At 41.0% G+C, this 12,042-nt stretch overlaps 1 protein-coding gene across 1 annotated transcript in view; it reads right to left on the bottom strand.

The window, feature by feature from the left end:
• The window catches only part of LOC311058425 (myoferlin-like), a 47,508-nt gene that overhangs the window by 15,897 nt on the left and 19,569 nt on the right, over positions 1–12,042 (bottom strand). Inside the window, exons 14-21 of the mRNA XM_084075861.1 lie at positions 10,520–10,558; positions 6,990–7,111; positions 6,618–6,731; positions 4,612–4,789; positions 3,475–3,599; positions 2,735–2,844; positions 1,650–1,854; positions 578–736 (exon numbers count right to left, since the gene is read on the bottom strand). Coding sequence (XP_083931987.1) covers positions 578–736; positions 1,650–1,854; positions 2,735–2,844; positions 3,475–3,599; positions 4,612–4,789; positions 6,618–6,731; positions 6,990–7,111; positions 10,520–10,558 — 1,052 coding nt within the window. The remainder of the gene's footprint in view (positions 1–577; positions 737–1,649; positions 1,855–2,734; positions 2,845–3,474; positions 3,600–4,611; positions 4,790–6,617; positions 6,732–6,989; positions 7,112–10,519; positions 10,559–12,042) is intronic.

Consider the following 12,042-nt stretch of genomic DNA (forward strand, 5'->3'; position numbering starts at 1 on the left):
AAACCTCTGATAAAATTGAATATTGGCGGATTCCAGCATCATCTTTTTACCTCGGCAAAGGGGAGTGAGCAATTAATTGTACAGAAAGGGCTTATATAATATCCATTCCAAGTTGTATTAGCCTTTGGTTGTGAGGTTAAACTTTGGAAACCAACTTCCTTTTCTCATTACACTTGAGAGTTGGCGATTTACTTTATTAACGTTTGCTTGCGCTGATCTACAAGTTGTAAAGTGGGTGCGTCCTGCCGCGCTGTAAGCTTGTAGATCTGTCCATTTTCACGAGTGGTGACGTTTTACTTCTGATAGACGTTTCCGGTTGCCTTTTATGGTCTTAAATGGAGCGTGGAGCAATGCAAATGATTCTCCACGTGAACCCGCCTCTGACTGTCAGACAAAAATGAGGAGGACCTGCGATAAACACATATCAAGGCTGTACACACCGTTTGGTGAATCGCATGTCAGTTTGTGCAATACAGTTTGTATCAAAAAAACGCACCCCTTTAGTCACTTTATTTAGGCACTATTTAATCAGGCCCAATAAGGTTTTAGAAAAGCTGTTTCAGGACTGGACTGGTACCTGCATGAAGATGGTCTGAGTCTTTCCACAGTACTTCCCACAGGCCTGCTCATTGAGCGACTCCGAGTATAGAATCTGGTTGGCTGGTACGCGGGTGTACGCCACCCGTGTCTCTCCTTTCAACATCCATATGATAATATCTGGCATGCTGTTCTGAGGCTGAAGGAGCGAGAGAGAGACAGACAGGGAAAGAGAGAAAGAATAATCTTGGTTTTAAGTATTTTTTTCATGGCGTTTCTCTGTAGGATAGCCATCTGTGTGTGCCTGTGCGCATAGCCACTGGAAGCAGTTTTTTTCTATGGGCTTTGGAGCATATAGAGCACAAGCACCTGGAGGACAAAATAAAACACTTGTCTCCCTTCAGCACCATGGACAGCAACGCTGTCACAAAGCACATCCAATCCTAGTTTTAAACCATGATAAATACAGTACTAGGCTGTTTTATTCAAAGAGGAACCAGTCATAGACATACAGTGCATTCACAATAATATAAAAAAGTATAGAGCTGTGGTTCCCAAACTGTTTAGCTCAAGACCCAAAAGAGAAATGATATGTTTGCCCAGGACCCAAACTAGTGAAAACAGGAGATCTACAAGCTTGTAGATCTGCTATTCTCTGCTACTTCTTTTTATGTACTACTTAGTTTATTTATTTATATAAATTATTTTATTTTATTTATGTACTTCTGAAAAATGTTGGAATGGTTGGAAACGTTTTTTTGTTTAAACTTTTGAAATAGCATGCAAGCATACATACATGCATGCATTACGCACATACATGCATGCATGCATGCATGCATGTACAGTATGTGCTGGTTCCTCATGCATGTATATGCATACATACATACATACATACATACATACATACATACATACATACATACATACATACATACATACATACATACATACATACATACATACATACATACATACATACATACATACATACATACATACATACATACATACATATATTTGTGTACATTTACAAGCGACCCATAAACATTGGTCCGCGACCCAAACATGGGTCACAACCCAATGTTATAGTCATGGATGGTTTCTCTCCTGACCTCCTCTGCCAGTTGCTTGAGTCTGTCCAACCAGTCTTCGATGTCGCCGATAGTGGCTTTAACGCCTTCTCCTTGCGTTCTTGCGTTCTTCTTGCTTTCGGCCATTTGCTTCATGTTGGCCACCGCAGAATCACGTAACTTCTTTATCTGCAGGTCCAGTTCAGTCAGGTTTGGGCGGCCCTCCAACTTCGGAAGCTCCTGGAAACTGTCAAATGGAAGTCAATTATTAATAACTTAACACGATTCCAAGAATCAATTCCATGAAAGACAGTTACACAATTTGTTTCTTTAAAGCAAAATACAAAGAAAATGCTCATATCCAAAAAGCAGTAGATAAGTAGGTCTATGTATGCATGCATTTGGTTATGTGGGTATGTAGGCAGGTTTGTAAGCAGGTGGGTAGGTGGTTCTTCTGTATGCAGTATATATGCGTGTATGCATGTTTGTATTTACGCATATCTCTTGAATGTATTACTGGTATTTTTTTTATAATATGTAGGGATTTGTATGTCTGATTCTGTAAAATAGGGGAAGTTCTCCATAAGACTCCAGGCTTCTAAACTTCTTCACAATATGGTTATATGTATCTTTTCCTTCTGTTTTTAACAGAACAGCACTTTATGTGCTAATAAATAAAAATTTAACTGAAAACTGTACTACAGTGTGTTTGTCTGGATCAGGCTGAAGCCTTGCCCATGATGTTGTAAACTGGCCAAATAAGGTCTGAGATCCACATGGAAGCCAAACTGTTATTAGAACACGTCTTGTTCTTTTCTCATATCGTCTCTGTCGGGTGGAAACCGCATAAACCAAAACCGTTACTTTTCAGGATTCAAATTCAAAAGTAGCAAAAGCATCAAAAGTAGCAGATCTGCAAGCTAAGTGCGTGTGGCTTCACGCCACGTTTCAAGCTTGTGGATCTGCTACTTTTGATGCTTTTGTGTGACGCTGTAGTACGATCAAGAAGGTTAGAATATGGAGATAGGTGGTTTCTGACCGAAAGCAACGACATCTTTATTTAGTTTCAGCTGTGACATAATGCCACACAGTCCTGATATAAGGCCATGAGCTCACGTCAGTCTCACCTGCTAAGATCTTCAATCAACTGGTTGATGAGTTTCAGCCAGACCTCTACCACATGGTTCTCAGGCATCTTAGCTAAGGCGGCTGTTTTTAAAGAGGTGAGGTGGGACTCCTGGAAGAAAATGACAGATGCACATGTATGGAACAACAGCCATAGAATATGAACACTGACTCTACCATGGTGACTAGTTTACTACTCACCAGCAGTGGTGTAAAGTAACTAAGTACATTTACTCAAGTACTGTTTTACTTAAGTCAAATTTTGAGGTATTTTTACTAGTATTTCCAATTTTCAGTACTTTTACTTCTACTCTAGCTCAGAGGCAAATATTATACTTTTACTCCAATACAATTATTTGAAAACTTTAGTTACTAGTTACTTTGTAGATTTTGATTATTATTACAAAACATACATTAACCACTTCAGCCCTATATACATTTCGGCCATTTAAAAATAGACAAGCTCAGAGGGCAGGATGAGTCACCAGAACCAAGGACGGGTGTTTTTGATGAATCTAACATGTTAAAAATGGAGTTTGAAGTTATAATGGGTTTGTATAGGAAGGGGGCGTGTCTGATAAAATGAATATCAAATATCTAAATACTGAATCAAGCAACTTATAAACGGTCTGGGGGGCTCACAAAAGCCTGAGTAGACGATAAAATGACCCAAAGTTGTTTTGAAAGTGAAATATCCCCTTAAGTAAAACATGATGTGAGTACTTTTTCCACCACTACTCACCAGTCTCTCTGCGATGAAGAGGAGGATGTTGACTGAATCCAGACGGTGGCTGATGTCTTCCCAGAACGAGGTGAGGATCACAACAGGCTTAGTGTCAGCCCAGGGAAGGTAATAATACTGATTACCTGTTGGGCATAAATACACCCAGGCATATCAAACACCAGTGGTTATAATTGTGTGTTTTCTAAAACTGTTTTAAGACCAGAGGCCGATTCTACAAATGCCTTCTAAATCAGTACTTCTCAAACTTTTTCATGCCAAGGACCCCCAAACTGATATATATTTGGCTGCGGACCCCCATCTGAAAATGTTTTGTGCCCTAAGAGAAGATTTGTGTTAAAAAAATAAAAATGATTCAAACATTTTCAAGATTTTAAAAAAATGTTCAAAATAGCAGATGTACAATTAAGCTCGCAGCGCGGCACAAAATGACCGGTCAGGAGCGGAAATAACTTTACGTCATCAGGCGCATCATCAGGCGGCCGAAACCAAGGGTGCCGGTATCACTCAAAATAATTTTAGGGCCTACCCAATAAAACCCTTGATGCGGCGTAGTTTAGCTTATAGGAATAGTTTGTTTGGTATATCCATCTTTTATTCCAACTCGTAGCGACTGGCGAGACTAAACTAGTAGTTATAATCGATTCATCATTTAAATGGGGATTGGGGATACTAACAACTTTTTTTTCAGTAGGCGTGGTCTAGACAGGATCACACGGGCCAGTTTGGAACGAATACCAGGTTTTCCCCCCGAGGTGGAAAGTCTGGTGACGCGAGGTTAGCCAAAATCTAAATGACACAGATTTACATGGGTTAACCCATTAAGACCGGGAACACATATCTATGCGTCATTTTCGATTTCTTTGGCTATTCAAAAATAGCAGATCTACGCGGCATCGAGTGCTGCGCTACGAGCTTGTAGATCTGCTATATAGATCTGCTAAAAATCGTGAAATTTTGTGCAAATCTTTGAACATATATATTTTTAAAGCTAACATTTGTAACTCAAATCTTTGCTTCTGAGGGTCCCTGGAACTAAATATTTTGAGATATCTTTAATTTTTTATATTCTTTAAAAAAACTGTTGGCCTCAGGTCTTAAACAATAGTTGTTTACTCATTGTGCTCATCTTCTTACCGTCAAACACAGCAAAGCTGTACTGGGTGGTGGATGCCAGGGGCTTGCAGGTGGTGTCCAATTTGTTACCATAGTTGCCGATGCTGACCTCAAACTGGATGGGTTCTCCTCTCTCCTGAAGCATGCAGGCACTGTGGAACACAGCACACAGGGAGAACCTCTTCCTCCGCTGGTATTTCTGCTCTCCAGGAAGAGGGTCATGGTAATGTCAGTGGTGTCAGTAGATGAATGGTGTAGTAATGTATTCATGTCAAGAACATTGATTGATTTATTGAATACATAATTAGTCAGAAATGTAAACAGCACGTGGTACAGTCAGACATTAAGGCTAAAAGGATAACACAAAAAGTCCTGGGGACATGTTTCCATTTTGGTCCTACGTATTCAATTCATCAACATAGCATAAAAATATGCTATACAATACTTATATGTACAAAGGAGAAAAAGGCGACAGCAAATGACACCTCCTTTCAATGGGAATTTGCATTACCTCCCCTTGTGGTTTTTGATTTAGATTCACATCTTTTAAGGATGGTGTCAGGGTATTCCACATTTTGGTGGCAGAGTAGTAGAATGAGAATTTGCCCATGTTTGTCCTAAATTTGGGTAGTACCAGATCATAATTGCTCCCTCTAGTGTTGTGGCTGTGGGTGTCAGGTTAGACAGGTATGAGGGTTTTGAGGGCACTGTCCCTTTGACTATTTTTTATTTATTTATTTTATTTTTATTTAGAGTAGCCAAAAAAATGTTTACCCCTTTTTCTCCCCAATTTAGTCGTTATGCCAATTAATTCCTCCCCACACACATTTCTGTGTTGTCACTGCTGTCGTATCCTACTGACTCACCTGCCAGTGAGGAGTCCCCACCAGGAGGACGTAGAGCCTTCGTCCTACTCCTCCCACCCAACACTCCCCGCTGACAGGTGCCTCCCCAGCGGTAGGAGTATGTGCAATGATCAGTATCACCCTCCCGGCTTCCCTCCCCCGAACACGGGCCAATTGTGTTTGTGTAGACGCTCGACAAAGCCGGTTGCACCACGTGGATTCCTACCCACAACCTCCGTGGTGGTGGGCAGTGACTTTACCACTGCGCCACCCGAGCGCCAGTCCCTTCGACTATCTTAAATACCAATCACATTTTTATTTGCTTAACCCTGTCTTCTACCCAGAGACATCATACAGGACAAAGGGAGGAATGCACTCCAGTATCAAAGAAGTGCCGACCGTGGTGAAGAAATCAAGTTTGAATGACAGCAGTCACAAACTCGAAGCCACGATGCAAAACTAATTTATTACAACTTAAACTGTATTACCTCTTGGGTATTGAGGGTCTAATCGTAAGACTTTTTAAAAATGCATTGATTACTTCTGTAATCAATTTGCTTTGCATCGTGGCTACGAGCGCTACCACTTTCCTTCAAACTTATCATGTAAAGCACAGCATCTTGTCTATAAGACATTGTGAGGGAGAGAGCTAGGCTTCTTAACCCATTCAATCCGGGAACGCATCTGTGTCATTTAAGATTTCTTTGGCTATTCCAAAATAACAAGCTCATAGCGAGGCACAGAGCTTGTAGATCTGCTATTTTTGAAAAATAATTGTGAAAATGTGTGCAAATCTTTGAATACATATACACATTTTTAACTCAAATCTTTGCTTCTTGGAACAAAATATTTTGAGATGGGGGTGCTCCACGGACGAATACATATAATTTTGGGGGTCCTTGGCTTGACATGAAAAAGGTTTGAGAACCACTGATATTATAGCAGCATATGTTCTTTTTCATCAATTTTTTGGCGGGGGATTTAGAAGACATTTGTAGAATCCCCAGAAGCAAAGATTTGAGTTAAAGATGTTCGCTTTAAAAAATATATTTTTTATTTTTTTCTGCTATTTAATAATAGACCAAAAGTATAAAATAATGGTTATAGCTAAAGAAAAAAAAATGTGCGTGGACTCATTTACTTTTTGATATTCATAAGGTCTAGTTGGTCTATTCTCTGTACCTGAGCCACCACGATGTCGTCACTGGAGATATCATCCACATTCTTCTCAGGCTTTCCTTCCAGCTGAGTGGATAATTCAATGAGGACCCTCCCCCTATAGGCCACCCCTTCACCCTGGAATAAACAATAGGAAAGAGAAAATCAGATGGCCTGTTTTGAGACCAATTTACATAAAACCCCAGATATGCTGTGAAAGCCTGAGTGCTCAAACTGGGGTATTTTTTGGGATAGAAGAGAGGTAGGGGAAACTAAAAACACACAAAAAAGAAGGAAAAGATCAAAATCATGGTGCAGTCCCTTTGATCATCCTACAGCATCACACAATAGCTGTAGTACTCAGTGGTCAGCGTTAACTTGAGTTTGTGGACTTACCTTGCCCATGTTGAGCTCGTCATATGGATCATATGCAGTGAATTCTCTGGTACTCCCATACAGGTTAACGTAACAAGGCCCAAAGGCTGGGAGAAAACCAACTTCAGGCTCGGCAGTGCTGTCTGGAACACAAATTAAGATGTGTATTATTACAGGACTGTAATTCATAAGTATATAGTAAATGCACATGGAGTGATTGGGAGAGCAGGAAACATGCCTGCAAATGGACCCTTACAGGTACATAAACATGAAATGAAGCCTTCAGGGTTTTTACACTGTCTAATAGTGGAGCGGCTAAATGCTTTTTTCTGGCAGAATCTTTCAGTTGATGATAAAAGCGTGAAAATTGGCATGAGCAGTCTCCATGGGTCACTTGACAAGAATATTGTCTGAGCCATTTGTAATTTCAAGATGGCGGCCATTTTTCAAGATGGCCGATACCTTAGTGGGCAGTTAAGTGATATGATGGTTTATTTGGTGATACAAGCATGAAAATAGGCATGAGCAGTCTCTGTGGGTCACTTGACAATAAGCCACCCACAGCTACTTGAAATTTCAAGATGGTGGCCATTTTTCAAGATGGCCGACACTTTAGTGGAGCATTTAAGTTATATGATGGTTCATTTGGTGATACAAGTATGAAAATTGGCATGAGCAGTCTCTGTGGGTCATTTGACAATAAGTCACCCACAGCTACTTGAAATTTCAAAATGGCGGCCATTTTTCAAGATGGCCACCACCTTAGTGGAGCAGTTAAGCTTAAGAAATTATTTAGTTGGTGATACAAGCATGAAAATTGCCATGAGCCGTCTCAAAAGGTCATTTGACAAGAAACCGCCCACAGCCACTTGAAATTTCAAGATGTCTGCCGTGCGCCATGTGGATCCTTAAATGATACCTTTTCTCATAGAAATGTATTGGTTTCCTCAAAAAGCTCTGTCAAGAGAGGTTGTTTGACTGTGTTTTGTCTGACTCCTCGCCCACAAGCTGTCCAGTTTGGTAAAACCTGTCAGGAGTTGCCTCCCACCGGCATAGCTCTCAGTGTTCACTGAGGTAGGCTTACACAAGCTCCCTTACCACGACAAGGTAACAGTCACAAGGGAGGATAATATATATCTTTTTTTTTTTTTTAACTAACAGCCATTACATGTGTCAAATAGATACTAAGGGGTGGGGAAACAAAAAATAAGATGAATAAATTAACACAGTTGTGGTGCTGATAAACACAGTTGTGGTGCTGAACGGACAGTGCTCCAAAATTATGAGCAATGGCTAACACTGAATGGCAATAGCCACGGAACCATGACAAACTATACTAAGGAACTAAACTGAAAATGTGCTTCACTGTTAGATATGGCAGTGGAAGGTAGTGGAAGCAATGTTACAAAGTAACAACTGAAAATTACACAGTAATAGACTAGATACAAAGTAAAACATGATGCGCCGATGTGGCGAGGGGAAGCCGAGCCATAGGCCTACCCTTGAAAACACAGAGGACAACGGGGAATAACTCTGACAAAATAAACATGCAAATATAGGTTCTAGCAGGGGCAATTACATAGGCATGTGAAACTGGGTCCATATCTGAAGCACTTACACCTTCCAGTACATGCCTTGGTGCACCCACAATTGGTCAACTCCCAACAACTCTCCGCAATAGGTGGAAGTGGAGTCCAGAAGACTTTCCACTTCTCGTCCTGTTCCACCCATCCCCAGTCAGATGGGCTCGGCATTTGTGGAGGTCGCTTCAATGCCTGTCCCCACACGTATCCAGCCTCATAAGAAGCACGTTTGGCATGCTCTTTGAGTGCTGCTTGAGTTGGCAGGATCAAGTCATATCGTCTTTGCTTTCTGGCAAAGAGATCAAGCCTGGCCTCGTTCACAGTTGTGACATCACTGGACCGGTCATACATTAGATCTTCTTAGTCTCTTGACATGGATATCTTTGGTATCTTCAGTGTCTTCAGCAGATGTAGATGCTCTCTTTTGGGCCCTTTCCAGCTCTGTGTTGTTGAACAGCTTGAATGATATGTTGCTCTGTTTCTTGTCAATGTGCTTTCTATGCCATCACCTTCATCTAGTCGGGTTGGACTAAGTAAGATAGGCAGAGCATTGATCTTATGAAATAATGGAACATTTCTTGCAATGGTATCATGACCAGTACGATCGTGCTCTCTGTTGAATAAACTTGGCTGAATGAGTTTTTCCTTGGTGACCTGCTGACAAATGAAACATCTGTCCCAGTTAGTTTTCACAACTGTTATGATGGCTTCTGCCATGTCTGCAGCATAGGCAGAGGCAGAGGGTTTATCCTTTTACCACCTTTTACCAAGCACTTTGATGTATGGGATACAACTAAGTTTGTGCCTTAACCCAACACTTAGTCCGATCGTTCATCCAATGCCATTTAAATCCCATGCGATCTGTACACCATCCGGTTAATTAAAACCCCATTAACCTTGGCTAGGCTGGCACAACCTGTCAATTCAGGTGCGGCTATCTAACTGTTTTGGGGTAAATTAGACAGCATTTGGGATACTAACTTTCAATTAGCTGACATTGAACCCCACTCTGAGGTTTAACAGCAGTGATATATCACCAGTGTGCCCTGGTAGTGCAGATATTCACTCTTATCTAATCTATCTATGATCAACAAATCAACACAACTGTTTTAGCATAATAATAATAATAATAATCGTCCTTAATGAAAAAAAAAACGTACATTTCTATGAGAAAATGTCTTTTGAGGATCCAGGGGGTGACCATCTTGAAAATAGAAATTTCAAGTGGCTGGGAGTGTTTTCTTGTCAAGCAACCCTTAGAGACTGCTCATGCCAAATGTAATGCTTGTATCACCTAATAAACCATTATATAACTTAATTGCTCCCCTAAAGTGTTGGCCATCTTGAAAAATGGCCGCCATCTTCAAATTTGAAGTAGCTGTGGGTGGCCTATTGTCAAGTGACCCAGAGAGACTGCTCATGCCAATGTTCATGCTTGTATCACCAAATAAACCATTATATAACTTAATTGCTCCACTAAAGTGTTTGCCATCTTGAAAAATGGCCGCCATCTTGAAATTTCAAATAGCTGTGGGTGGCCTATTGTCAAGTGACCCACAGAGACTGCTCATGCCAATTTTCATGCTTGTATCACCAAATAAACCATCATATCACTTAACTGCCCACTAAGGTGTCGGCCATCTTGAAAAATGGCCGCCATCTTGAAATTACAAATGGCTCAGACAATATTCTTGTCAAGTGACCCATGGAGACTGCTCACGCCAATTTTCACGCTTTTATCATAAATTGAAAGATCGTAGCACTTAGCTGCTCCGCTATAAGGGGTGAATTCACAAAGAACGGAATGTGCCCACAAATAACACCATGAATTGTGCACCCACCTGCGTCGGGCCATGTTAAGTGGTCAGATGGGTGGGCCGCGAACGTTTTAAAGTGGGCCCTGATCCAAAAACAGATTGGGAAACGCTGCTTCAAGACAATGGCTGTATGCAAAGTTACATCACTTACTTTCAGCGAACACTGTACTTCCACTTTCAGCAGGTGTATCTGTTAATACATTTTTTTTAAAGGAAAAAAAAAAAAAAAGTTTGAAAGGTTAATTCAGTGATATAGGATGTGATATACAGTATGCAATACTGCAAATTAAGTGATTTGATAATAATCCAGCAGAAAAGGTTGTCACTAGATGGCCGCCCTAGAAAGGACAGAAGACCCACACATAACACCCTCCTAGGATTCTTACACAGCGTAAACAACTGCACTGGCTTCCTGTTCAATTCCGCATCCATTACAAACTACTACAAATGTCAAAATGCCCTTGCTCCACAGTACCTCTCAAGCCTACTCCATAAACCGAGCCGGTCACGGACCCTGCGGTCCACAGACTTGGACCTCCTTGCTGTCCCCAGGGATTCGCCATGCTCCAACACTGGACTCTTTTAAAGCTGCCTTGAAAAGTCACCTATTCTCTCAGGCTTATGGCATATAGTTGTTTGTTGTTTGTTTGTTCATTTGTCTGTTAGTTGTTCATTGTTCTGATGTAAAGCGTCCTTGGGTTTATGAAAGGCGCTATGTACATTCAAGCTATTATTATTATTATTATTATTATTTAGCGTAACCACAACAGACCCATGCCTAAACTTTACCATACTAACAGTAGACAACTGTAACTAAATTTAAATAATGAAACCCATGGCCATCATAGGCAACTGTATGCAAAGCAAGATCCATTATACACATCTGGGTCCTTGAATACATATAAGCACATCTGATCTGAGTCTGTTCCAATATAGTCTGGATAGGGCATGGTTGAGAATGGCTCCAAATGGATTTCCATGTTTGGCTTGGTTCAGGCTGGCATGGTCTAAATGGGCCGGGCCAGCCCAGCATTTCTAACCGTGATGGGCATACAATAGAGTATGATGGGTGGCAAGTCTGCCGACCCATAAGGCACAAAAATAGAAAAATAGCGGATGAAGTCGTCAGCACTTGTATCTAAGTATGTAACACTTGTAATAATGTACAGCAGCAGAAAAAACAGTGCTTCATCAGCACTGTGAATGAGTTGGGGCTTTTACATGTGGGCAATGGTGTTGGTGTGTGTGCACGTGCGGGATTGTTTTCTTCACTTTTCAACTAGGCAAACTCAAAAGGGTCAAATTATTGATAATGCAGCATCATCAGTATCTAAAAAAACTGTGCTTCATCAGCATTTCAGAGACGTGGGAGGGAAGTCTGGTTTTAGCACATGACTAACACGTCAACTCACACACATTCATGCCCAAAAGTGTGAAGTACAGCTATAGAACAGTAGGCAGACAGAGAGACAGATACATTGATCTGCATATTATGGGCATAAAAGGGACACAGACGGGTACAATGGGTATTGTTACAGGTTGTAACGGGTGGGAAAAAGTGTCAGGTGTGATAGCAAGTATCAGCAACAATGAAAGGGAAGGTGTACAAGACGGTGGTGAGAGACCAGCTATGTTGTATGGTTTAGAGACAGTCGCACTGAGGAAAAGACAGGA

The sequence above is a fragment of the Gymnoscopelus microlampas genome (genome assembly GCF_963454915.1).
Source record: "Gymnoscopelus microlampas genome assembly, chromosome: 13".
Lineage (NCBI taxonomy): Eukaryota > Metazoa > Chordata > Actinopteri > Myctophiformes > Myctophidae > Gymnoscopelus > Gymnoscopelus microlampas.